The 27,468-nt window shown below is 37.5% G+C and overlaps 1 protein-coding gene across 3 annotated transcripts in view; it reads right to left on the bottom strand.

Annotated features, from left to right (window-relative positions):
* Nucleotides 1–589: 589 nt before the first annotated feature.
* Nucleotides 590–27,468, bottom strand: part of KCNC2 (potassium voltage-gated channel subfamily C member 2) — a 191,981-nt gene continuing 165,102 nt past the window's right edge. The window contains exons 3-5 of one of the 3 annotated variants that reach the window (XM_004417873.3): nucleotides 10,314–11,241; nucleotides 8,058–8,222; nucleotides 590–2,549 (exon numbers count right to left, since the gene is read on the bottom strand). In XM_004417873.3, coding sequence (XP_004417930.1) covers nucleotides 2,413–2,549; nucleotides 8,058–8,222; nucleotides 10,314–11,241 — 1,230 coding nt within the window. In that variant the 3' untranslated portion in view covers nucleotides 590–2,412. Of the gene's footprint in view, nucleotides 2,550–7,477; nucleotides 8,223–8,261; nucleotides 9,112–10,313; nucleotides 11,242–27,468 lie in introns of those variants that run through there. The other 2 variants (XM_087449171.1, XM_087449172.1) reach the window with 2 other exon arrangements.

Raw genomic sequence — 27,468 nt, 5'->3', positions numbered from 1 at the left:
AAGCTGATAACATAAGCAATTTATAAGAAAATGATACAGTCAATTTCATGGATTCAACCAACCAACAAGAAATAAGGGAAATTAAGACAGATCTATACTACACCAATATCACTGCCTTGTGTGATTCACAGCACAGTCTACTGCAGGCCCATGATGGGTAATTCACAGAGGTGTGGGCCTTACTTGAAGCTTCAGAGATGCTGATCATAAGTTTGGCTTCCTTTGATGTGAAGATGGCCAAAGCTGTTGACCCATGCATACAAGTTGGTATTTACAATTGTTTCACGGACACTGGCCAGTCCAAAAGCAGACCACTCATATGGGGAGCACCAAATGAGTCCCAGCCACAGTTCTTTTATAAGCTTTAAGTGCCTCATGGAGATGCAGGGACCTCTTCCAAGTGCAACCTGGCCACATCAGGGCACATTCAGCAGCAGCAGTCTGTTTCCAGTACAGTCCTTGGTATGGCTAAATCCCACTGTCCCTTTGTCAGCAGTCAAAAATCCATGATAAATTCTGTACAACACTGCAGTCAATAACAGCAGCACCAGACAGTATGTTAATTTCTTTACCATAAAGCTGTGTGTATTTATAGCTTTCTATGTGTGGTGTTATCAAAAGGATCACTGAATCTCTAAATGTCAGATGTATGCATCTGGGTAAACACATTGCTGTACAAGATCTCTGACATGCAGGTCATGCCCTAGGACTTGGGGATACAGAGTAATACATGTTACATGGCTAATAAGAAAAGTGACAATTGTCTGTCTAACAAAAATAAACATGAGAATTAAGAATTAATCAACAATCTCAAGGATCCTGAATGCCTTAGAAATATTGTTTATCCCTCAATTTATATTATGGCATTTTTCTTCCCCAACATGTGCAATACACCAGGCACACTATTGCTTGTGCATTCATAGGCCCATGTAAACAGAATTTCTTCCACTTGGACTGAATAAGACTCCCTAGGGGATTCGCTGGAGTGCAGTGATGAGTGCTGGTTGCTAGGTAGTGGAAACTGACACTGCAGCAGGCAACCAAACACAACGGTGACACTGCTGCCTAAATCCTGCTCATCAAACAGGTTCACAGTACCGCTTAACATAGGTAGTCTACAGGACATCATTAATTTACACACAAAGCAGAGAGGCTGTTCCAAGTAGCAAAGAAGGCAGAGCGCGGGGGAGAAGACCCAGCACTAACATCATGAACGTCTGATCAAGGCATTTCTGTTCTTCACGGAGACAGATGGCATATACAGTTAAGACAGGGAGTTAAGACAGACAGACAGAACAACATCCAGGACAAAGCACCTGATTAAACACTGCCTGAAAAGTCTGATTAATCCCATGTGTCAGAATTTAAGGCTGGTCAAGAAAGCTTCCTGTGAACAACAGTGCTCTCTGATGTTTGCACAAAAATTAATAAGTAAAAATAAAAGAAAGGGATAAAAAAGACACAAGAGCTTTAGGTGATATTTGGCACTCTGCCTCGGACAATAATAACAAATCCTGGGATTAAAAAAAAAATAAAAACTCTAGTACCAAGCAGCAATTCCTGGCTAAACAATGCAAGCCTGGCTGGCAGGTACCTTTCAGGTTTTGTGCCTTCCACAAGCCATTAAGTGAAGAGCTCTGGCCTTGGCTTGCGTGTAACCAGTAATGACAACCTCTTTGCAGTTATCTGTATACAAACAACCAGAGACATTCAGAACTCCAACACAGCATTTTTGAAGAAAAGTAAATCAATCAAAAAAATTAAACTATTTAAAACAAATATCTCTTTCAAAGAATAAGGGAAAAAAATGTCGAGGAGAAACTCGCCCTCGGTGCCCCACAATTCAAGATGCAGAACAGTCTCGACCAGTGCTTTCACGTCAGCAGGATGGTTCGGCGCAAGTACACATATCCTGAGCCATCCATGGTCCCCGAACTCTGCTACATTGTTTCAGATGATAGAGACAAGATGCTCCATGCAAATGAGCTGAGCAGAGTCATGCTGAGTGCAACCAAGATAGGATCCCAGACATCTTCAGAATGATTTAGAGTCACAAGAAATGAAGGTCCAGTGAAGTGGCTGGCAGTTGGAAGCACACTGTTTTAAATATATCTCCCTGAAGATATGTTTATGTATTAGTGAACTGGTCAATATCTGATACTATCTGTCATTTTATTGCAAAAGGAGATCAGGGCAATTTACGGAGAAGTAGTAGCACTACTTTAGATAACCTTGAAAGCCAGGATAAGATTCGTTAGCTACCCAAAGTGGCATTTTTGACTTCAAATAGTAGTATCATGCAGGATTTATACTGTATTAATGGAACCTGGCGTAACTCTATATTTAATTATTTCCATTATGGGGTAAACAGTACTTGAATTAATACAATTTAGCCGACTGATGCAGTTTGGTTTACAAGATAGATGGAATGGGAGATCGAGAGCGCCTCAGAGGACAAGGAGAGTTGTAGGGTGATGTTACTGGAGAGAGCCTCAGAGCATTGCCTGCCAAGCCCGCTATGTTGTTTAAGCTTCGGGATTTTTCATATCCTTTTATGAAAAAATGCACAGACATCAGTTGAATTCAACCAGAAAATAGACAAAGACAAACAATACCATGCGGGGTAATCAAAAGTGCTATTTTTGAGCTCAAAGAAGAATTTGTTTACAAAGAATTCAATATTGAGATAATTTATAACTCTTGAAAAACAAAATGAAGCTCCCTATAGCTATCATTCCCAAAAGATTAAACAGGCCATCACAAATTACAGTTGCAATACTTCAAAATCTATTCTTTCCCAGATTATAGTTTGTATTGATGTAATTTTGGCATATACAGTACTTGAAATCTTTTAAGAATTAGGCAAAGTAACTTAAGTACGATATAAACTTGGCTAATATTTTTAAATTTCAGTAAATGTTCCTGGGAAAAAAAATGAGCTATTTTTTTCTCTCTTCATTTTTTATTATTTACTAAGCTAATAAAGCACGCTTAACTTTAGGTGGACAACTCTTCCAGCACATTTAATCTTCCAGGTTTATAGGAGTAAAAGGATGATTCTTAAATAATGGCATTTGATACCATTATCTAGGTGATGTGGAATGAATGCCCATTTCTAATTCCTTGGATAAAAAAAAAAAAGAAAATGGATGAAATATAAATTAAATCATAATTTCAGTGAATTAAAATCTGAACTTGATTATATGATGTTTTCAGCTGACTTCCCTCTGCCAGGAATTGAGAACAATTTGATCTTAATTTGCCTTTTCCTTCTGACACCTTGCATTCTAATCTTTTGTTCATGATAGTCATGAACTTACAGAATAAAAGATCCTTCTCACAAACTTTAACCCAATGGTTTGCCTTAGCTACTCAAGCAATAGCCCATCAGGTTCACCTCTGGAAAGATTCACATATTGTAGTATTTTAAGAAAATATCAGAGGCAGTTAAATGAGGTGGGAGCCCATGGTGTAAAGTTAGACGTGAACAGTCTTAAAAGCAGGGCAACTATTGACTGAAACAGCAGTCATATTATACAGCTTACAAAACACATGTTCTGACAGCTCCAGTGAAAAAGTGTTGTACAGCAGGAAAATGAAATTCTCTGTCGGGCAGCCAACGCTGAGCAAATAGGTTCAATTCCAGCGAACTTCTTGTCCCCCTGGGACTTAGGGCACACTCCTTGGGCCCTGATTAGCCCTCGGTGTGCTTGATGACCGTTCCAGAGTAAACGGGACTTGCGTGTTTGCTCATGTTCCCCCAGCTACTTCTTTCTTTAATTTTATATTTGCATAGACCTTCTGGGGAAGAAGCCAATGCTACCTCTCCTTCTCTCACTGGAAGAGGAGAAGTGATTTAGTGATTATTTGATTTTTGAGTGCCCAGGACACATGTGGACGTGGATTGCAATAATAGCTCTACTACAAAGTAAGGCTGGACTAACAGGAGCCCCCTCCCCATATACACACATATAACCTTCCAGTAGACTAGATGTCTTCTTCGAGAATTTGCAGAGGGATATTTATGCCATCCATTAACTATGGTCAAGTTCCCTAGGACATAATTTCTGCTTATGAGAGAAGTATCTGCCAATATGTTTTGTTAGTATTCTGAGCTATAAAACATGGGAGGTGGTGTATATTTCATTCTACTTTGGTGGAGGAATAGTTAATGGGAAGATGTCAAATAATTAAAAAAGACTTGCAGATCATTAATCCTTACATTGGGATCTTCACATGCCTGGAGGGCTGGTAATTACTGCTCTTCTGTATTGCGATTGGAAATATAACTTTGGGAATTGTAGAAAAAATAATTTATCCAAGTTGACTGTGTAACCTAAAAATGTAAACTAGACTATAAACATTGATTGGTTTTGATTAAAAGCAAACTGGTGAATATGCATGAACCAAAGAGGTTGTTAATACCTATAAATCATGCTTATAAAAATTTACATCTTTTCCCCCACAATCTCCAAGCTTTCTACAGGACCTCCAAAAAGGTAAAGATATGTTTGACAGTTTTATATTAATCATGTTAGTTATAGGTAAATCTTGATTGCCATTCTAAATGTTCAGTTATTTTTGTGAATTATACTTTTTAACATAAATATTATCCATTCTTTATAGGTCCTTTCATTTTTAATAACTATAATTTCAGTGTCCATTTGAAAAGATGTCCCTTCTAATTTAGTAACGTATTTAATTAGCAAAATTAGAAGTTATTCATAGAAATATATTTTTCTTCATTCTGCAGGTTCATTTCTGAGTAGAAAATATGAGGGGCCGGCCCCGTGGCTTAGCGGTTAAGTGTGTGCGCTCCGCTACTGGTGGCCCAGGTTTGGATCCCCGGCGCGCACCGACACACCGCTTCTCCGGCCATGCTGAGGCCGCGTCCCACATACAGCAACTAGAACGACGTGCAACTATGACATACAACTATCTACTGGGGCTTTGGGGGAAAAAAAAAAGGAGGAGGATTGGCAATAGATGTTAGCTCAGAGCCGGTCTTCCTCAGCAAAAAGAGGAGGATTAGCATGGATGTTAGCTCAGGGCTGATCTTCCTCACAAAAGAAAAAAAAAATTTGATAAAATTTGCCTAATCAAAATTTTACTGAACAGAATGGCTGAAAATATAATTCATGAGAATAAACAACATTCTTATTTGTTTGAATTAACATCTAAATACATCGTGTGCATTTTACACAGTTTTTAAGAGCATACACTTATTTGGGGCAATATTGAAACTGGCTATCCATGTATTATCAATGGAAATGTTTTTGTTTATGTAATATGATTTCCTAAAAACTATTGCATAAATAAAAACACGAGTGCTAAGTATTGGGAGTTCAATCTTTTAGGGGATCTATAAATTTTCTTAATGTATGCCCATCTATATGCATATTTGTTAGTAGAAAAAGAATTCAATGGGAATCCAGACATTTCTTTTCATCTAAATAGAGGAGAATTTTCATAACTCAAATCAAATCAGTAGAGAGACCTTTGCAAGGTAAAAGAAGGGATCAGATGGGAAATAAATGTCTGGGTAGGAGTAATAGAGACATCTATAATCTACACAAAAGGAAACAGGAGACGAAATGAATGAATTTCTGATAGACATGACAAGATAACACACCAAGAAGATTAAGGGAAGTTAGCCAGAAATGTTGCCAGACCTAGGAGAAAAAACACAAAGCTGCAAAAGAATTAAGCAAGAATGAAAAAGAAGTTGATTATGGTGAGAAATGACAAAGAACAAAAAGCTATTGGTGAAGTTTCAAAGACATTCTCATTGATAAAGAGAATTTGTATTTGTGAAATAAAATTGCATGTATAACTTTTCCATACAAACTAAATATCCTATTAATTGCTTTGCTCATGAAACTTTGCTATTTTACAGGAAAACTCTATATTAACATAGTGTTTTATAACTTGTAAAGTCTTTACCATGTGTGTCTCCTTTGACAGTTTAAAATTCAAAATATTGTCTAACATGGAAGAAAAAAATTCTAGCTAAGTTATTAAACATATAACCTTAGTATAAATATTGCATGTGATACTTTATTGAATGATGCTCAAAATATATGTAAATTTAACCACATATTACATATAAATACATATATATACATATATACACATATATAAATGTATATACATATATAGTGAGTTAAGATATACAATGCACCTAAAACATTATGTTCTATATAAGATATTATTATCATTACTTAATATATGTACATATATTTTGCTCAAGTACTATGATAGGATATTAACTATCTTCATAAAATATTTAAAATTGTTCTAACACATAATATTTAAATTAGGAAACAGTCAAATAAACCTATTCAGATAATTGAAATACATTTTGATGCAAGCAACAGATGCAGAGAATGGAAGTAATTGGAATGAAGTATTTAAAATATCACATACTGAAGAAATAAGAGTCCTTTGCCATCCCTTTTGAGACTCAAAAGCAGCGAGACAGAAAGGACAATATAAAGTGTTCAGATGGAAGGAAAGAGAAGTACAACATGCATAATGAGGTATTTCAAAGAAAGAGGGAATCACAAAATGAATATTTTAGGCTTAACATGGTAAAGTATTCAATAGGGAGAAACTGCAATGAATAGCAAATAAGCACAATATTTTTAAAACATAGTTGAACTAATATGAAAGTTTTGGAGTGGCTTTTCATTCAAATTCAGTCAACTGCATAAGAAATTATTAGAGTTCTTCCTCTATTCTGTCAATAAACAGAGAAAAATAGCCATAGCAATAAATTGGAATTATCAAAGCAGGAGGGAATCAAAGAGCCGAGCAACACTTTGACCAGGGTTGGTTATAAGTGTCTCCGATTTCTTAAGGAGGAGGAAAAAGGTCTAATTGTCCTGATATCTGTAAAGTTTACTCAAGAAGATCAAAAGCAGAAACAATAAACAGTAACTAAGGAATAGTCACAGACGGTGGCACAACCTAGGAAAACAGGACCAGGTGCTGGAGTGGAGCTTCAGTGTTCTGTTATATTCCTTAACCAAGAGGCCTGCTCAATAAAATTTATTCATTCCACAAATATTTCTGAGTATCTTCCATGTGCCAGGCACTGTTCAGTGTGGGTTAAAAAACAGTAATAAACTTAAAAATTACTATTATTGCCTGGAAGGGAAATTCTGTAAGTACATTTTGTAAGTGGAAATTCTGTAAGTACATTTTGTAAGTACATAAGTAACCTTTCAAGTGATTGTATATATTGTTCTTTACAGTGGAGGATCTTGGACCTTTGTAACCTTCTGACATTCAGATAAACCACTGGGAAAAATTGCCGAAATACTGGGTAAGAGACTTAAATAGAGTATGTTCACTGCTTTACTTTGAAAAAGCCTTATTATTGTTTTATAATCATCAATTACTTATCAAATATATCATAGAGCCAATTAGTGAGCTTTATTCATTGTAAGAAAAAAGATAACTTTTAAAGACAGCTGAGTACATTATATTATTTTTTTTTTAATTTTTTGTTTATTGCAGTAACATTGGTTTATAACATTGTATAAATTTCAGATGTACATCATTATACTCCTATTTCTGCATGGATTACATCATGTTCTCATGTTTACCACCCAAATTCTAATTACAATCCATCACCACACACATGTGCCTAATTATCCCTTTTGCCCTCCTCCCTCCCGCCTTCCCCTCTGGTAACTACCAATCCAATCTCTGTCTCTATGTGTTTGTTTGTTGTTGTTATTATCTACTACTTGAAATAATTAGATGAGCGACAATTTTTAAATACTCCATTACAATTCTGCCTGTAGACAAATGGGAAACCAAAAAAATAAAAAAGGAAAGAAGGGTGAAATGCCTTTCAGACAATCAAGTAGGCTGTTATGATATGTATTTTTAAATGTTTATAATGAGAGAAGATGTGATGAGGAGAGGAGAGCAGCCCTATGTGCAGTCTTTCCTAGAAAATGATGAAAGTATTTTACATCACTCCATATATTTGCAGCACTTAATTTATGCTAAGCCATCTGTTAGGATCTGATTAAATGCGTGCCTACCTTTCCTGATCCCTCCATCAGAAGCACACGTGTAATCACCTGTCGCCAGTAGGAAACATGTTTCCCCTCTTCTGTTTTTGTCTCTGGTACTAGAGCGTCTGATGGGGAGCCTTTCTGGGGGTGATAATGGCGGCTCACTTCCTGTACTGTCGTCACCTGATAACACTGGTCACAGCACCATGCCCATTGACAGACAGTGATGGATGAGGAAATGAGACAGTACAGAGAGTTTACACCGAATGTCCATAGTACAGTCACTCCATATACAAAACACAATAATCACATCATGATAAGAAGATTTTCATCACTTGTTACAAAAATTTACATGGAGCAAAATGGAAATGTATTAAAAAGGAGAGAACTGTTCTTTAGGAAATTTTAATTCCATTTTGGATTCTATCTAATAGGAAATTGACATTCAAAACACTAACATGAATTCAAATTAAGTGTGATAATGAAGTAGCACACAAATTAATATCTTACAATTTTTGACATGCTATCTAGTTGCTGTGAATAGGAATCCTTAAAAGCGGAGCCTATTTAAGGAGAAATTCCTAAGTAAACATCTGTTGTTGCAGTTCTTTAAGAGACATGCTTGTATTATTTTCTGAAAGTAATTTTTCCCAAATTAATAAAATAAATTTTATTAATAAAATAAAGTTTATTAATTAAAAATAAAGTTTATGAATTAATAAAATAATACCAAAGCTCACAAACTTTGTGTCCATGTTCTCCATTTTGAAGTGACAAAATATTTTTGAGCATAAAAAAGATCAACTTCTCCAAATGCCCTTGAAACAGCTATTTACTTCTATAACCTTGCCAAAGACTTCCACATCCTATCCACCTCAATACTCGCTTGTTTTCACAGTGTTTCCCCAGGCTGAGAGCGTGTCCTCTTTTTCCGTGCCCTTCATAAGGGTTCTGCACAGGCACTCTGAGAACAGTCTGATGAGGCCAGCAACACGAACTAAACACCAACTAACCTCTCATAGAGACGTTCTTGGCATAACAGGGTCCAGATATACATTGACAGAATTTGCAGAACAACCTACTAAATGAACATAAGGATTGTGAATAAAATCTTTAAAAGGTAGTTCAGGTTCAGCCACATTTTTTTCCATTTACTCCATAAAAACTTATGGAATTTAAGGAGGAAACCTATGAAAACGCAGCCTGCCTTTTGTCTTTGTTTGCTTGTTTTGTTTACTTGGTGTTATTTCTAAATTATGCAAAATTATTCACATGGGATTATCGTCATTTTTCTATAAGAAAAAGATTAAATATATCTAAATTACAGGGAATGCATACATCCTAAATTTTCATAGTGGGCTAAAAGCTAATTAAATTGTTTAATCTACAAAATATTTCATCTGTACCAGAAATAATAGAGGTGACACTACTGACTATCACTTTGGCCAACTGAATATCAATTTACAGTCAATCTACTCTGGATTAGCTATGGCAATGAAGAGGAGCAGGGATTCAGCTAATCTCTGGGAGGGAAGAGAGCCCAATGCATAGTGCACAAAAAGGAAATCTATAGAGAAATTCAACTTTGCCATTGATTAGCCAAAGCAGATCATCTATCTCCAGAATGATAATGAGTTGATTATATTACACAGCACCTTGCCCAATCCAAAGGAATTATGTTGAATACCCTACCTAATTTAAGACTAGTGAAAAATTAATTAATCCTCCAGATATTACTAGGGAAGACTTTTGTTATCAAAAAGGCTATCTTCCATATCACCTCTTTGGTGTTTAGGCCTTTGAAATGTAAACATCCATTCTTCTTAATTAACTGCTTCTTGAGAATTAGGTTGAGATGCATGGCCCCATGTGGCAAAGATAAAACTGAGACAAACACACCAAGCCAAATGATATGAAGATCAACATTTTGAGGATGAAGAATGAAAAATGCCCAATATCATACCATCACATCATGCAGGGAAACAAAGAAACATTGGCACAAAAGCAACAAACAGGCAAAAGAAAACATTGGCACTATCAGCAAAGGGCATTCCCACTAAAGCAGGAAAACTCTATAGACCAGCTATGCAGACTTATACTTGGAATTCATTTAGAAAAGCTACAGTCTAGCTATCTACAAGCCTGACACAAAGACACGTTTTGTGAGGGGGTAGAACTGAAAACTCATGAACTTTTGCAGAAAACGAGAAGGGTTGCCTTATACCTAAGGGACATACTGGTCTATAAAGTATTTAATGGCATGCATTTGAAATTGTGCCTTACCTGATCTGTTATGTTCCAGAAGCCGATTGTCTTTGCCCAGACACATGTCACCCTGTGTGCTATTGCAGGCCATGTTTACTTCTGTCTTGCAAAAAGTAGGTGAGCTTGCCTGAGGGGCAGGAGGGATGTGCTTCTTTCGTTTTCTTGGAAGTTTCTGCTTCGCCATTGCCAAGGAGTAGTACATTCCAAAATTGTTGACAATGACAGGCACCGGCATAGCTATTGTCAACACTCCAGCCAGAGCACACAGGGCTCCCACGAGCATCCCTGACCATGTCTGGGGGTACATGTCACCATAGCCTAGGGTGGTCATGGTCACCACTGCCCACCAGAACCCAATAGGAATGTTTTTGAATTGTGTGTGCTCACTAGCTGAAGGGTCATTAGGTTGAGCTCCTACCCTCTCGGCATAGTAGATCATAGTAGCAAATATCAAAACTCCCAGAGCCAGGAAGATTATCAGCAGCAAAAATTCATTAGTACTAGCTCGAAGAGTGTGTCCAAGCACCCTCAGACCTACAAAATGGCGGGTGAGCTTGAAGATTCTCAGGATCCTCACAAACCTTACCACCCTGAGGAAGCCAAGTACGTCTTTAGCAGCTTTGGATGAGAGCCCGCTGAGTCCCACCTCTAAGTAGAAGGGTAGGATGGCCACAAAGTCAATGATATTCAAGAGATTTTTGATGAATTCAAGTTTATTGGGGGAAAAAACAATACGGACTAAAAATTCAAAAGTAAACCACACCACACACACTCCTTCTACATATGTCAAGGCAGGATCTGTTTCGATTTCGTACTGTAGAACGACACTTGTGCCATTGATGACTGGTTCTGTCTTGTTTTTAACAATATTGAAAGCTTCATGTGTCTCCAGGCAAAAGGTTGTGATTGAAACCAGGATGAAGAATAAGGAAGCAAAAGCAATAAACTGTAGGAAAAAAACAAAAAAACAAAAAAAACAGAGATAGAGTGATCTGAACCATAGTATACTTTGATCCAAATCTACGAGCATCGGTCCCTGTAGATGGAAAAGAATAAAAGCATATTTAGAGATTTCACTTGGGATGTTACTCAAGTGAAAGAAGTGATGTGTAGGTAACATTAATTAGAGTTGCACGTGTAATGTTTTCATCTTACATAGACAAAAAATTTTGCTTTATGTTGGAAAATAATTTCTTGACTCTTTTGTGTAAGAAAATACACCTGTGAAGAGAGCACAAAAATCACTCCAAAAGAATGTTAAAGGGCAAAAGATTGAAAAAAATAATAAATTTAGACAACGGCTGCAGATATTATTTATAATCCTAGAAATCGTCATGTATTAGATCAAGTGTTACACCCATAAATATAAGGTGCAGTCCACACTGGATGGAAATTTGGAAGCCACCTAAATTTGACTGTAGGTTTCCATTTATAAATAAAATGTTCAGGTTGTCATGAGGTATGAATACAAAAAAAAATCTCTGAGACATGTTACCATTTAAATTGTATCAACTTAAAGTGGTGACTTGTCCAAAAGAGTAAATCTAAAGAGATAGAGAGGCAACAAGACTGAAGAGAGAGAAACAGTTACGGAAAAAATTAAATGACAATTTTCTTCCTCTCCTGAAAAAGAACTCCAAATGTTAGAGTAACATCTTATAAAGTTGTAGGGGTTTTTTATTCAGCTCTATTTCATTTCTTCAGTCAACAATATACAAATACACACACCTACTAATACAGAATAATAATAAAAGCTCTCAATTATATAGTTCTTACTAGCACCAAACACTCTTAAAAGCAATTTGCATAATTAACTCATAGTGATCTTCATAACTTCACTACCACTAACCCATTTTACAGTTCCAGAATATTAGGCACAGAGAGTTTAAGTCACTTTTCCAAAGTCATAGATTCAAAGTGATAGACCTGAGACACTAACCGGACAAGTTTAGCGACAGATTCTGTTCCCTTAACTACCAGAGTCTCAAATGTAGAGTACAAATATGTTGAAAACATTTATCTTAGGATCACGTACTTCTTAATATTGAACATCTGAAAACTTGAAACCCAGTTGTTTGAGTGAATGGCACTGTTGCAGTCACTGCTAGAAGCTTTCAAAGAAGCTGGCAGATTTCTAGTGCCCTTTGATAATGCCCTCGGATTTAGCACGATTAATGAGCACCAATAGACTGTTCTTTGAATGTCTAAACAAACGGACGTTCAGGAGCACAAGGTCATCAGTCAAGTGGAGGGAGGCCCTTATTCGGAAATAATAGGATATATCCAAAACTTAAAGCTGTCCCCTACTATCTACTCCTCAACCATGCCATTGAGAAGATCCAGGTTTCAAGAAGAGATTGAAACCACCTCCTTTTTCACCTGGTTGAGTGTCAAGTGACCAATATATAAGGGATATACAAGAGGATTAAAAAAATCTTAGAACTGTGATCATCTGCCTTAAAGAACCACCATAAATTATGGAACTGTTTCTATGTAGTGTGCCAGTTAGTACATGATTCATATAGAATGATAAGGCATGTCATTTTCCTGGCTTTGACTGACTTGCCCATGCACAGCTTCCAACTCCCTTTGGTTTTGGTATCACGAATTGTCCATTAGCTTACCCAGACATGTTGTAAGACACTAGACTGTTTTTTCACTCAGCTTTCCCTTTGTACAAAGAAGCATACAGTTCTTTTTAATAAAATCAACTAGTTGTTGTAACACAGTATCACTAAGACCCTATAGACTCTAACAGACAACATCTTTTGGAGGAAGAATCAATTATCTTTGATTCATACATTACTTAATCTAATCATATCTACAGATGATTTATCTTTATCTATAGATTTGGGAGACATGTTTGTTTCTGATTGCCCCTGAAATCTTCCCTTGTCATTAGAGGCCTCCCAGTGTGTGCCTATTGACTCCCCTCAGTCACTCCCCACACTCTCCACCATCCCACCTAGTCTCCAAAATTTCAGGCTAAGTGTCAAGAGTTTTAGTGCACAAATCCTATCTACAAGGCAGTTAGAGAACATAAGGCAGTTAAACTGCAATTTTATTTTATGTTTCTAGTATTCTTCAGTCAACATTTTTTCAGCTACCTTTGCAGTCTTGAACTCTCCACCTACATTCATGTAGTGAATTGAGTGGGACTTCCCAACATTGCTCTTTCAAAATCAGCCCTAGCTTGCCTGCCCACCTCCATATAACAAAGACAGTTTTCTAGTATACTTTGATGCTTGTTAATATAAAACATTGGGACCTTTTCCAATCGGACATTTTCCAACCGTTCATTCATTCATTCAACAAATATGTGTTACTTGCCTTTCTATGCCAGGCCACAGAGCCAGGGTCTTAATTTAACAGCAGTTAACAAGACACAACTCCTGCCTTTGAGGAAGGAATCCACACTCTACTAGGGATACAGACATTAATTAATTAACTGCACAAAAATTACATAATTAAAATTGTGATAAATTCAATGAAAGAAAAAAGATGCTTTGAAAGGATCAAAAAAGTGATTTATTTAGACTGATGGGTCATATAGAAACCTCTGACAAAATATCAACCGACTGAAGTTTGAGGTACGAGTGGAGTTTAACCTTATGGAAAGGGGAAGCTTGTGTATCACACAGCAGGATACCATACCAAAAATGTCTGGACTTTTTCAATCTCACTCACTCGAGAGATGCCTTGACTATAACACCGCAGGAACAGCAGGTTTCCCAAATCTTTTGCACAAATTGTGATGAATAAATCCCAATCTAGCACAGAGACTCTGACTTTTTAAAGGTTAACCTCTTTCTCTGAGGAACTTTAAATTAACCAAAAATATTACCTGGGCTGTAAAATGAGGCCGTAACGTGACTTGAGAGCAGTTTGATTGCCGGTAGTGCTCCTCTGGACCTGTTTACCAGTGGGGAGACCTTGATTTCACTTGCTTAAATTATTGTACCAGCCCCATTGTTTGAGAAGAAGTGAAAATGAAAGATATATATTAAAGTGTTTTTAATTTAAAGCACCATGCAAATATTAGAAATCATTATTATATTCATTTAGTATACTTCTTTAAAATATAATTATTACCTCAATAGGAACTCCAGAACCTGATGTTTATGTTCATTAAGAGAGTTATCATGTTGTCAGAAAAAGGTCAACAGAGTCCTAAGAGACCAACTTAGTGGTTGGAATTCAAGTAACGTGAATCATGTTGTACTCGGAAATCACTTAAATTACCCACTTATATTCCTAGAAAAGGAGTGTGGTCTACAGCTCACATCCATTAGACTATGCTTGGGGAGCGTACACAAATGGGAATTCCTTGCCCTGCATCAGACACAGACTCTTTCCTGTGGGGAGAGGAATCTGCATTTAACAAGCTTCCCAGGCGGTTGCTACGCACACTAAAGTGTGAAAACCACTGCTAGTGCTTTTATCAACACACTGATGATACAAGAGTGACAATTCAATATGAAATAAATTGGAGCAGTTCAAGCACTTGTAGATTCTTAAAAGAATCTTCTTCAACATTAATAAGAAAAATTCACTGCCTCCTAAGTAATGGGATATTTGTGCCTTTATGTGTGTCTATGTGTGTCTGTGTCCATCTGTTGTGACATAATTGTGGTTTCTTCACAAATACCTGTGAGCAAACCAAGCAACTGAACAGCCTCTAAATATACACAATTGTAAGACACAAAACTCTGGAAACCAAAAGCTGTGTGTTTTTTTGTTTTTTTAAAGATTTTATTTATTTATTTTTTCCCCCCAAAGCCCCAGTAGATAGTTGTATGTCATAGCTGCACATCCTTCTAAGTTCTGTATGTGGGACGTGGTCTCAGCATGGCTGGAGAAGCGGTGCGTCGGTGCACGCCCGGGATCCGAACCCGGGCCGCCAGCAGCAGAGCGCGTGCACTTAACCACTAAGCCACGGGGCCGGCCCTGTCTGTGTGTTTTAATAAGTCATTTGGAACTAGCATTTATCAATATTTTTATTAGCATTATTTAAAGAAGCACATCACAATTTTGTATTTGTATTATTCTTCATTGTAATTTGTATAGCTTAGTATATCTTTAGCTTTTAAGTACTTTGTAAATCTGCTAGAGTGTGATAATAATATAAGATAAAAAAATGTAAAGAGTATAAAAAAAGGAAACAAACTTTGCATCCTGGAGACAACATTCGTCTCAGAAGTAGGTAATTATTTTGCTTAAAAAAAAAAAAAAAGCCCAGCTAAACAGGCCATTTTTTATTTGTAAAGGCTAAGGACACTAGGTAGGGTCTAGAATGAGAGGGTCATAACAGAAAATCAACGTCTGCTTCATAAAAACACGGTAGGCAATTGGAAGTTGGCCTCTGTCAGCTTGAGAGTGAGGAAGTTGGAAGGAAGTTGAATTCTGAAGAGAAGGAAATGGGAAAGGTTTCTAAGGAGAAGGAGCAAAGGCCCATAATGTGAGGACAAGCAAGTGAGAAATCCCTGCAGAGGTGCAGCAGCAGAACTTTGGGATACCAATGGAGAATACGAAATGTTAAGATAATGCTTGCTCTGTTATGCCTTCAGCAAAAGGCTGTTGTACAGAACAGCTTGGTGTTGACTGTGCTTTGAGCAGTGAGGTACTGGGCCATGGGAAGACAAGGGGGGACTAGTCAACCATGGGGGGCAAGATACACAGGGAGTTTCAAAAACTTAGGAGACTAACGCATACGAGTAAAGGGAATCAGGAGAAATTTAGCCCCCATGGAAGTCCTTGGAGATATTGAGAGAGACTGAGCTTCCCATGGAATGAAGAAGAGGAGCTCAGTTTATCAGGAACTTAGTTTGAGTATCAAATGAAAGCGTGACCTCAGGAGGCTTGAAGACCTGGAATTATCCAGAGGCAACAGCTGGATTGCATTAACAAGGAATCTGTACTTCTGAACTTAATTCTAAGAGGAAAGTAATGAGGACAAAGGAAGGTTTTACTGGGGCCGGCCCGGTGGCACAGCAGTTAAGTGCGCACACTCCACGGCGGCAGCCCGGGGTTCGCCGGCCGGATCCCGGGCGCGCACCGACACACCGCTTGGCAAGCCATGCTGTGGCGGCGTCCCATATAAAGTAGAGGAAGATGGGCACGGATGTTAGCCCACGGCCAGTCTTCCTCAGCAAAAAGACGAGGATTGGCAGATGTTAGCTCAGGGCCGATATTCCTCACAAAACAAAAAAAGGTTTTACTTATTTGTCTTTCTCCTTCACGGAACTGGGAACTCCTTAAGGACTAGAATGATGTCATTTTCATTCTTGTGTCTTCTGCTGCTTCTAGCACAGTAGTTAGAATTTAGTATGGCTGGATGGATAAATAGAAGGATGGAAAAATTAATGAAAGAATGAATAAATGAACAAAATAATAAGGTAGACCACACTCAAGTGGGAACAAGAATGATGTGAAAAACAAGGAAACAATAGAAATGAAATAATAAATTATGAATATTGAAGCAAAAAAGCCAAATTTACAGCAGAAGCAAATTGAACTGGTCCATTGGTCCAGATGTTGCCAATAGCAGCTTCATCCATTCTGTTAATGGAGTTTGTGTCTCAGCAGGGAGTTGGGGAAGAGAATCACACTGCTGTCTCTCTCTTCCTTTTCCCCTGTGATAAGACCACAAACTCCTACAGGCATTTGATGAACATATAATGTCATTTTAAATAATTAAAATGTTAGAAAGTTTTCCAGACAAGATGTGTCATGTTGACTGAATGCAAAGAAGAGATGTATCATTTCAAGCGTTTTCAGAATGGAAAAACCCAGCTAAAATATTGGCCTGTGGGTCCAATGAGTAGCCACCTCTTCTCCATAAGCCCAGTATCCATACTTGGCTATATAGTGAGCTGATACGTTTTCCCCCTGCAATTAGCGACCATGGGGAAGAAGTCCTCAGAGTCCAGGTTCTGCATAGAAGGTATTATGTCAGTCTACCTCAATATAAACATTCAAGCAGATCTCCAGGTACATATAATAAGCAGAGAGAAAGGGGAGGAAATATTTTTATTTTTCATCATTTTGTCTTTCCTGTTAGCATTTAGCATTAAAATAAATATAATTGAACTCGATAACTAACTCAAAAGTGCCAGAATTTTCAAAACATAATGAGTACCAGACTGATTAAGTGACCCTTCTCTGTGCTCCCCTGGGCCAGGATCACTGACACTGTAGCAATTTTCACACACTTTTGTTACTAATGCCACACGTCCACAAGTTGTTCAAAGAGAAGGACTTGAATGTCTATCCCCAGAGCTAAGGACAGGGCCTGACCAAAAGCAAGAAGTAGGTGCTCAGGTCTTGTTGTGAAATTAGTAAAGGAACAAATTTTAAAAAAGTAAAAAGCTTTACGATAGGGGCTGGCCCCGTGGCTTAGCGGGTAAGTGCGCGCGCTCCGCTGCTGGCAGCCCGGGTTCGGATCCCGGGCGCGCACCGAGGCACCGCTTGTCCGGCCATGCTGAGGCCACGTCCCACATACAGCAACTAGAACGATGTGCAACTATGATGTACAACTATCTACTGGGGCTTTGGGCAGGGGGAAAGGAGGAGGATTGGCAATAGATGTTAGCTCAGAGCCGGTCTTCCTCAGCAAAAAGAGGAGGACTGGCACGGATGTTAGCTCAGGGCTGATCTTCCTCACAAAAAAAAAAACTTTATGATGGAATGTAAAAATTCCATTGGCCCCAACACAGAATCTTTTAAAGGACTTTGACCTATACTGCAAACCTTAAAGGGGGAAAAAATTTGAAGAAAAATTAAACTCACCTCTATTTTTAATGAAAAGTCAATGAGATAGTTTAATACTTAGAAATTAACATTAGGGGAGATTTTTAAGACAAGTTACCTAAAATATATGCTAAGGAATTTCAGTTTTTACAATTCCACATGAAATACATCTATTTTCAGTTTGTATTCCAAGGACATTATATGTGTTCTGAATGGAAATCCTTCATTCCTGTTATGCTTATTCTGCTTTTCTCTCTTCAATGATGAAATAAAGACGTGAGAAGAGCAGGGAATTCCAACACTGAAATATCAGAGCTCATAAGGTCTCCTGATCCAAAATTTCCACTTTTAGAAATTTATTCTGGTAAAATATAAAGTACAAGGATAGATGCAGAAGAATATTCACCGAAGCATTATTTACAAAAAAAAGGAAAAACGTAAATGTTCATAAGTCAATGGTATGTCCATCACATGGCATCACAGACAACACAGTAGCTCAGTACATACTGACATGGAAGGCCTGCCAATGAAACATACTAAACCGGGCTGCGGCGCAACAATATGCAGAGTCTACCCCTGTTTGCTTCTTTATGTACAACTAATGCATGCAAATAAATAGAAACATCATATTCTTAGCAGTGGTTATGTCTGGGTGTAAAGAGTGGTATCAGGTGAGTGTGTTGTTAGTGGTGAATTCTAACTGATTCTATAAATGGCTGCAAAATTTAAATTTTTTACAAAATTTTTAATCATGTATTACATGTTTAATTTTAAAACAAAATTCAAAGAAAATAATGACCAGGAGAGGATTAAATCTGGATCTTCATTTTCAATGACCATTGAGTTGATTTTATTAGTCCATGGAATTATACATTGGCAGTTTGCCATTTTTCTTCTTTTCTGCGACACCTTAAACTTAGCAAATGCTCTTAATTATCTATGTATTCAAGTCTCATACACTGGCTTTGCCATAATTAACAAGAGCGTGGTGGTGTTCACAGACCTTCGGTCTCTAGAGAGAGAAACAGTCTCTTTCGTTAGTAAGTCTGTCTTCAGGGGCCAGCCAAGCAGGGACAGCTGCAGCCCAGCGCCGGCTGGTTCCACGCAGAGTTAAGAATTACTTCAGCTCCTTCTGAGGCTGGTAAAATCAACTTTTCTTCATCCAAGTTTTACCATTTAAAAGCAGTTCCACAAACTTTACTACATTTGTGGTATTGAATTAGATTGACAAGAGCTGAACTTTCCTCGGTGGGGATACCATACATATACATGATTACTAAATTCAGAAATCGATGAAGAAAGTGAAGAAGATTACAGGTAACTGTATATAATCATGTGCATATTTATAACACATGTTATGTTGTATATCTATATCTACATATAAAATGTGTTTATATGTATGGACGAATATGACATTTGTGTATAGATTATATATAAGCATGAATATATTAATATAGCTAGGTATAGAAATAGATATAAAGCAGTATAAGATTTAGATTCCTCAAATTAAGAAAATTTACCCAAATATTACTTTTGGCCCCTGAGATTTATGTGGCCCCTGATAAATATCTTCCACCAAGGTTTTTGGTACTTTTAGCCAATATAAATATACACCATTCTCTCTACCACAGGCTGATTTCATTGAAATTTTTTTTCTATGCCACAGGCTGATGTCATTGAAATTTTAGTTTGTTTACAGTCACAGCCTGTTCACTCACACACAAGTATAATTTTCCAGGATACAGGAAAGGGAGGCCTGTACATAATATTAGTATCATCACAACAAATTATGGTGTTCAAAGTTAAGTAACTAGAATTAAAAGTCATCAAATATGAATACACAGTATCATCTTACTTTTCTAAGTGACACAACGAAATTTAAAGTGCTTGCATAATTAATATATTTCATGAAAATAATTTTTAGAATTGTTTCATTAGACTGAAGAAAAGTTCTATACTTTTCAGTCATAAGAATGATAACAGATTATATATAGTCATTTCACAACATAAACATGAATTGTAACTTCTAAATTCCAATTATTGAAAACTCCTCCCAAAATTTCTTTTTTTTCTATTAGAAGTCTATCATTGTGTAACAATTTTTCAGTAAATAACTTTCAGTATTTTTAAAAATTTTTTTATTATGAAATTTTTGTTGTACATTATTGTTTATCAGTCACCATATTAGTGCATCCCTCCACCCCTTGTGCCCACCCCCCACCCCCCTAGCCCCTGGTAACCACCAAACAGTTCTATCTGTGCATGTGTTCGTTTATCTTCCACATACGAGTGAAATCATGCCCTGTTTGTCTTTCTCTTTCTGGCTTATTTCACTTAACATAATATTCTCCAGGCCCATCCATGTTGTTGCAAATGGGATGATTTTGTCTGTCTTTATAGCTGAGCAAAATTTCTATCTTTAACATATACTAATTTGTTTTAAATTTATTTTTTAAATGATTTAATTTGTCTTAGAACGATATGACCTACACTACCATGATCTAAATGTGACCCTAGGCGGTCACATTTTTAAGCGCTATCTACTATGAGTCCCAGTATATCTTTCTTGAGGCTAACAATCACTTTCCAAAATGAGCTATCCAAGAATCCTTGGTTTTCTTTAGCTGAAAGCAAAGGAGGTGAAGGGAAGTGACTAGCTTTACAAACACCTGCCAACTAACTGATCCACTAACCCTGGTAAATCTGTTTCTTTCTTCAAAACTGTGGCACTGTGGTTAAAACCCTTTCTACACAGGGCCATGAATGCCTGTCTACCCTGCAGGGCCACGTCTGCTGGTCCAGATCCCTGTACACCACATGGTGTCCCAAGCTTCAGTCTCAAATATTATCGTTCTCTTTTTCCATATCTGCTTGCTCAGTAATCCTTTCTAAAAACACGACCATATACCCAGGTGGCCGAGTCCTGAGAGTCTTCCAGGCCCAGGAATAACTCCAATGGAGATGGCCCTTCCCCTACACACATTTACGTATTTAAGTTAGAGCTTTAGTATTTCCTCTTCCTCAAGATCATTCTGTTTAGTGGATGTTACCCCAGCAGGCATGTGGATAGAGGATATTAGAGTCTCAGTTCCTCCTCTGCTTGAAGGGCTTGGACACTCTTGCAAGTAGTTGCAAATTCTTCCCAGAGGGCAGAGGCAAATTTTCTATTAGCCACGAAACAAAAGCCCCTGTGTAACTTGTAATTTCGTTATGAGAAGCAGAAAAGCCATATTTAAAATCCACATGGGATTGATTGGCTACATAATTGGAAATCCAGTAGGGTCGACCTTAATGTTGCTTGCCTTAGCAATTTAACTATGTCAACAGCTATCAAAGTGTGACCTGGGGACTTCTAGTGGTCCTAAGACCTTTTCTTGGGCCTCTAAAATCAAAATTAGTTTTGTAATAATATGAAACTATTTTTTTGCCTTTTTCCTTCTCATTGTCTCACCAGTTTACAGGGGAGCTTTCCAGAGGATACATGACGTGGTATCACAGCAGATCGAATGCATGAGGAGATGTGAGGATCTAGCCAGCTTCTATGAAGCCAGACATAAAAGAGATCTGCAAAAATGTAAAACAATGCCACTCTTCTCACTTTTTTTCCCTCTTTTAGAAATTTTACTCTTTTTAAAAAGTTATTTTTCAGGTTATATTCTAATCCAGGAAAATAGGTGTCTCCTAGCCCTTCTACATATAACTAATAGGACCCACCAGTGACCGTATACAAGGTTACAAGGTCTCTAAGGTGATCTTCAGTACAATTAGCTGTTTTACTAGATTATAAAATAAATTAAAACATGCATTTATTATGTTAATAATTTTAAAACTGTCATGATTAGAAATGAGCTCTAACCTAAGGAATTCTCAGTATTCACAGAAATCTGGAATAATCAGACACATCTGCATCCACCTCTTAAATATTGACATCTCTTAAAATCTGATAATCTCATCTACTTCCACAATTCCAGCTGCCTTCAGTGCATCAATGATAACTCCAGTGTTAATCTTCAGCTTATACCTTTTCTTTGCGATTCATAGTCATAGTTCCCCAAATCCACAAAGTTCTTCAGTCTCAATTAAATAATAAATAATATGAAGACAATCAAAATAATGACTCTCTTAGTCCAGGTTCTCAGAGATACAGAACCAATAGGATATAAATAGCTATATAGAAAGAGATTGATTATCAGGAATTGGCTCACACAATTACGGAGGTTGAGAAGTACCACCATCTGCCCTCTGCCAGCTGGAGGCTGAGGAAAGCCAGTGGTGTAGTCCCAGTCCAAGCTTGAAGCCTAAGAACCAGGGGAGCCAATGGTATAAATCTCAGTCTGAGTCTGATGCCCAAGAACCAGGAGCACCACTGTTCGGGGGCAGGAGAAGATGGGTGTCCCAGCTCAAGCAGAGACAGTGATTTCACCTTTCCTCGACTTCTTTGTTCTATTTGGATGATGCTCACCCACACTGATGAGGGGATCTTCTTTACTCAGTCTACCAACTCAAATGCTAGTCGCTTTCAGAAACCCCATCACAGACACATCCAGAAATAACGTTTTACCAGCTATTTGGACATCCCTTAGCCCAGTTAAGCTGACACATAAAATTAACCATCACAGTCACTATTGTACACTTTATTATTAAAGATTTCAAAGCGACTTCAAACTCTCCTTGCCCAACATATCATTCAAATCTGATCTTCCTATTCCATTACATATTTCTGTTATTTTGAACCATCACTTACCAATTAACCAGCTTGGCACCTAGACTACTTTTTTCTTCCCCAACACCTTTATCTGTTGAATCACTGAACCTTGTAGATTCTCAGACTTGAAATAGTTCTAGTATTTTTCTCCCTCCTCTCTATTCCCAGTGCCAGTGGCTTAGCTTCTAATTTGCCTTTAATTAACTTTTCCTGGATTACTAGGAATAAGCACTCCTTTAAGGGAACAGATGTAATTATATCATTCATCTGCTTAAACTGTTTAATGGCTCGCAATTACAGGATAACACATTATGTTCTTAATGTCATTCAAGAAATTTCTCTATGTAGACCTTGCATACCTTTCTACTGTGAATATTGCCATCTTCTGTGATGTATCAGGCACTTTAATCTTCACGCCTTTGTACATGCAGTTTTTCTGTCTGAAATACACCTCTTTTCTTTGTATGACTGGCAAAGAACCACTTGGTATTCAAGACTCAACTCAGAAATCATTTTGTCTTTGAAAAAAATTTCTGAAATCTGAGGCAAAATTAAGCACTTTCTGGTTAGTTTCTTATTTGTATCTCTACCATAGCACTTACCTCATTCCTGTAATATTTTATTTTCTGCTCCTTTGGTAGAACACAAGCTTGTGACAGGGGAAATTTTTATTCGTATTTTCCGTCAATGGTGCTAAGTTGGTGCTTAATAAATACTGACGAGAAGTAATAGCGAAGACTATGGCCACACTAAATACAAGGTTTAACTCAGTTTTGGTTCATTTGTTTACACCCAACCACTTCCCCCAAATGGATTTTTAAGAAGGCTGATGCAGACAGCAAACATAACAGACTAGGAAGAAAAGTATAAACTAAGACCAATAAGGGCACAGACTGTCAGTGCGAGTGACAAGAGCAGGGCAGTGTCAGAGATGAAAAGGAAAGAAAGCGCTTACAAAAGGAGAGATTAACAAGGTCGGTTTCTGCAGAGTTCAAACAAGATGAAAGTGGGGAAAGGCCTATTGGATGAGACAATTAGGCCATCAACCGATGCGGCAGTTTTAGTAAAGAAACAGACAATCCACATTTCAAGGGCCTAACAAACTAGTGGGTGCTGAGAAGTATGAGTGACAAGTAAACACACACACACACATACATCACTGCAATCACAGGGTTTAAGTCAGTTTTGTCTACTGAGATCATTACAAATTTTAAATGGGGGGGGTCTGCTATAAGAATAAACAAAATGGGCTAATTCTAGAAAATATAAAAGGCTATTTAGCTGATACAGCACAAGATCATACACGATTTTCAAAACTTTTCAAAGCTTTTGAAAATGTGAAGATAAGAGCTTAGCAATGAAAGCTAATACCAAATATTCCTGAATACTATTACCAAAATTGTCTAAATCATAGACTTTTTCTATCCATAACCAATCAGCAACCAATGGTAACTATACGATTGTTTTGTATTGTTTTTAACTAATTCTCCAAAAATCTAACTCTGTATCTGTTGTCCTAAGAGGCATCAGGAAAATAAGAAATTCAGGGGCATGCCACTGTTAACAGTTCTGTAGGATTAATAAGTGATAACAGAAAAACTAGTAATAGCTCTAAGATGCCAGGAGCAATACTGCATTTGCTCTTCAAAAGGTGGCAATCCTAACAAATAAAATCTACATTTTTTTCTTCTAAAAATAATAGCAATAATAATACAAATAGGTAATATTCAGTGAGCACATCTGTCCTAAAAAATTATTTTCATCTCATTTAATCCTGCAGACATACTACATAGTAGATTTTATTATCCTATTTTACAGAGAAGCAAACTGAGGCTTAGAGACTAGGGTCAAAGCCCTCTGTATGGGGCCGGCCCCGTGGCTTAGCGGTTAAGTGCGTGCGCTCCGCTGCCGGCGGCCCGGGTTCAGATCCCGGGTGCGCACAGAGGCACCACTCCTCCGGCTGTGCTGAGGCCGCGTCCCACATACAGCAACTAGAAGGATGTGCAGCTATGACAGACAACTATGTACTGGGGCTTTGGGGGAAAAATAAATAAATAAAATCTTTAAAAAAAAAAAAAAAAAGCCCTCTGTATGTAACATATATTGCTTCTGTAAATGCATCTTTTTTCATTTTTACAAGAATCTTCAACTCTACGGAACACAAAAATTTAGAAAATAAATAGAATACTCCTATAAATAGCATCTTGTACACATATATATATGTAAATACACACATTAAACTTTGGTCCTCAACAGTGCAAAAGTGTTAAAGCCAGAAAAATGAAATTCCTAAGCTTTATTCCTGATTTGTCTTATGGATTTTTATATATAATACTTTTTCAAGGCCCTTATAGAATAAATGGTGTAATAACCAAATGCTGATTCTACATAAGCAAAGATAACTAAGCAAAAGGGTATCAGGCTAAGCAGAAATTGTGTTCATTATTTGGACAAAGTCAAATATACTCTTTGGGCCTCAAGTATCTAAAAATTCTGAAACTTGCATGAATGAACAAGAATGAGCTGGGTTCTGCCTCTTCCTTTCCACACTTCACTTTGAATCTCTATTGTCCAGCTAGAAAAAGACGTGTAGTTTTTACAGATGATTTAGCTCATTTCAGAGCTTTCAGAGCAAGGTTTACTCCTTAACCTTGATATAGAGACAGCAGAAAGAAATCTTTTGAATATTTAATAGAGCTAGAAAATACTACACTTAATATTCTCATGAGCTTACACAGTGCTGACTTAAAAGGAAACCTACAGTTTCCACATGCAGAATCTTAAAAGTGCAGTCAATAAGGTCTCACCCACAACCTAAACGGCTACATTCTTAAAGGTAAAACATTTCTTTTAAAATACGTGCTGAAAGCTCTTGGTTAATGGGAAAAATAACTATGAACTGTGGTTTAGGGGTTTTGTTCCCAGTCTATTTTTTATCAACTTATTTCTTCTTTTTAAAATTTCAACGATGTGGCAACATTCAGAATTTTATCTAGGCTTAGTTTTATTGTGTTCTGCTTTGTCATTTTTGTTTTGTTTGTGTAAGAGATGAACTTTAGGAATACTAAACAAATCACATCTAAGGATCTTCAATAGTCATTGCACATCCAACATGCTTCGTCAACTGATTTGACAAATGTGGAAATTCCTTTAAACAGGGTAAGCTTTCAAAAGAATGAGAACTAGAGAAGAAACTCCCATACTTAAAAGTTCTTCTCAAATGGTTATAATCCTTCACAGGGTTTTTTAAAAATCCCCTACGATTTTGTTTCTTCTCTCTTCTGCAACTTCCTTAGAAGTTCTCTGTCCAGGTGAACTGATATGGTTCAATTATTAAAACCTACATCTATTTGCTTTCGATTTCAAATTTATATCTCCAGCCCCACTTCCTTGAGCTCTAGACTGCTTTCTCACTCAACTGCTTTCTTGTCATTGTCACAGGATGTGATGTCAAATGGGTTTACCAAATTTTTTCTTTCTTTCCTCCCAAATCTGTTCTTCCCCACACACTCTATATCTCAATAGATGGAGCACTGTTACTCAAGTCAAAACTGAGAGGTCATCTTGGTGCCTCCTCCCTCTTCCTCCTCACTTCAGTGTCTAATTCACTAAGTCCCTGGAGTCCATGTGACAATCATCTCTGAGCAACTGCCATAGTCTTCTAATTAATCTGCTTGCTCCCATCCTTTCGGACATTGTGGCAGTTATCTAGTGCAGTGTAAATATTACCCCAAAACTTAGCAACTTAAAACAACAAATATAAATTATCCCAATTTCATATCAGCCAGGATGGGTCTGTGTGGGTCTGGTCAGCCTCTCATGAGGCTGCAGTCATTGTGGCCAGCAGCTGTGGTCACCTGAAGATTCAACTGGGGCTGGCAGATCTGCCCCCAAGGTAGCTCACTCACAGGCTCTTAGCAAGAGACCTCGATTCCTGTCTATTGAGAGAAGGCCTGAGTCTCTCGCCACGTCGACCTCTTCATATGGCGCCTTGAGCATCTTCACAACAGCACAACATGTCAGCAGCCCTCCCAGATTGACAGATCCAGGAGAGACAGAACAAGGAAGAAAATGTGATGCCTTTTATGAACTTGTCTCAGAAATTACTTTATATACCATCACTTTCTCCATATTCTATTTATCAGAAACAAATCACTAAGCTCAACCCACATTCAAAAGAGGGGAATTAAACTCCACCTCTTTAAGGGAGGAATGTCAAGAATTAGGGAAATATTTTAAAACGACCACAGCCTTCCTTTGCCCAGAGTTTTGGGCAACTCCAAGACCATTGTGACATGTGGTAAAGTGGAAGGAAAGGGTTAAGCAAATGGGTAAATTCAAGAATTGTGAGTTTGTGTGGGTATTCATGGAGAGAATAGCATCTAAAAGAAGTCTAGGTGGAAAAAGTCTAATGTTAAGAGAAAGATTGGAGGAGATTCAGAAATTCTGTGGGTAATTTCAATGAGAAAGAGAGGTATAAATGCATAAGCTACAGGGACAAACTTTACTTCAAATGAAGATAGCTTCAGAACAGTGGTATGAACTTGGCAGCAGGGAGGAAAGTGAAAGTGCTTCTTAAGGAATGCAAAAGGATGCATTGCTAACTGAAAGCAATCTAGGAGAAGTTAGGTACCACTTAGGTAAGGAGGCAGAAGAATGAGAGGAAAGTGAGCTATAATCTGGATGCATTAGTCTGCTCAAGCTGCCATAACATAATAC

Source organism: Ceratotherium simum, chromosome 25 (assembly GCF_057802395.1).
Source record: "Ceratotherium simum simum isolate JZ-2026a chromosome 25, ASM5780239v1, whole genome shotgun sequence".
NCBI classification, from domain to species: Eukaryota; Metazoa; Chordata; class Mammalia; order Perissodactyla; family Rhinocerotidae; genus Ceratotherium; species Ceratotherium simum.
This window is presented reverse-complemented; position numbering and strand designations above follow the sequence as displayed.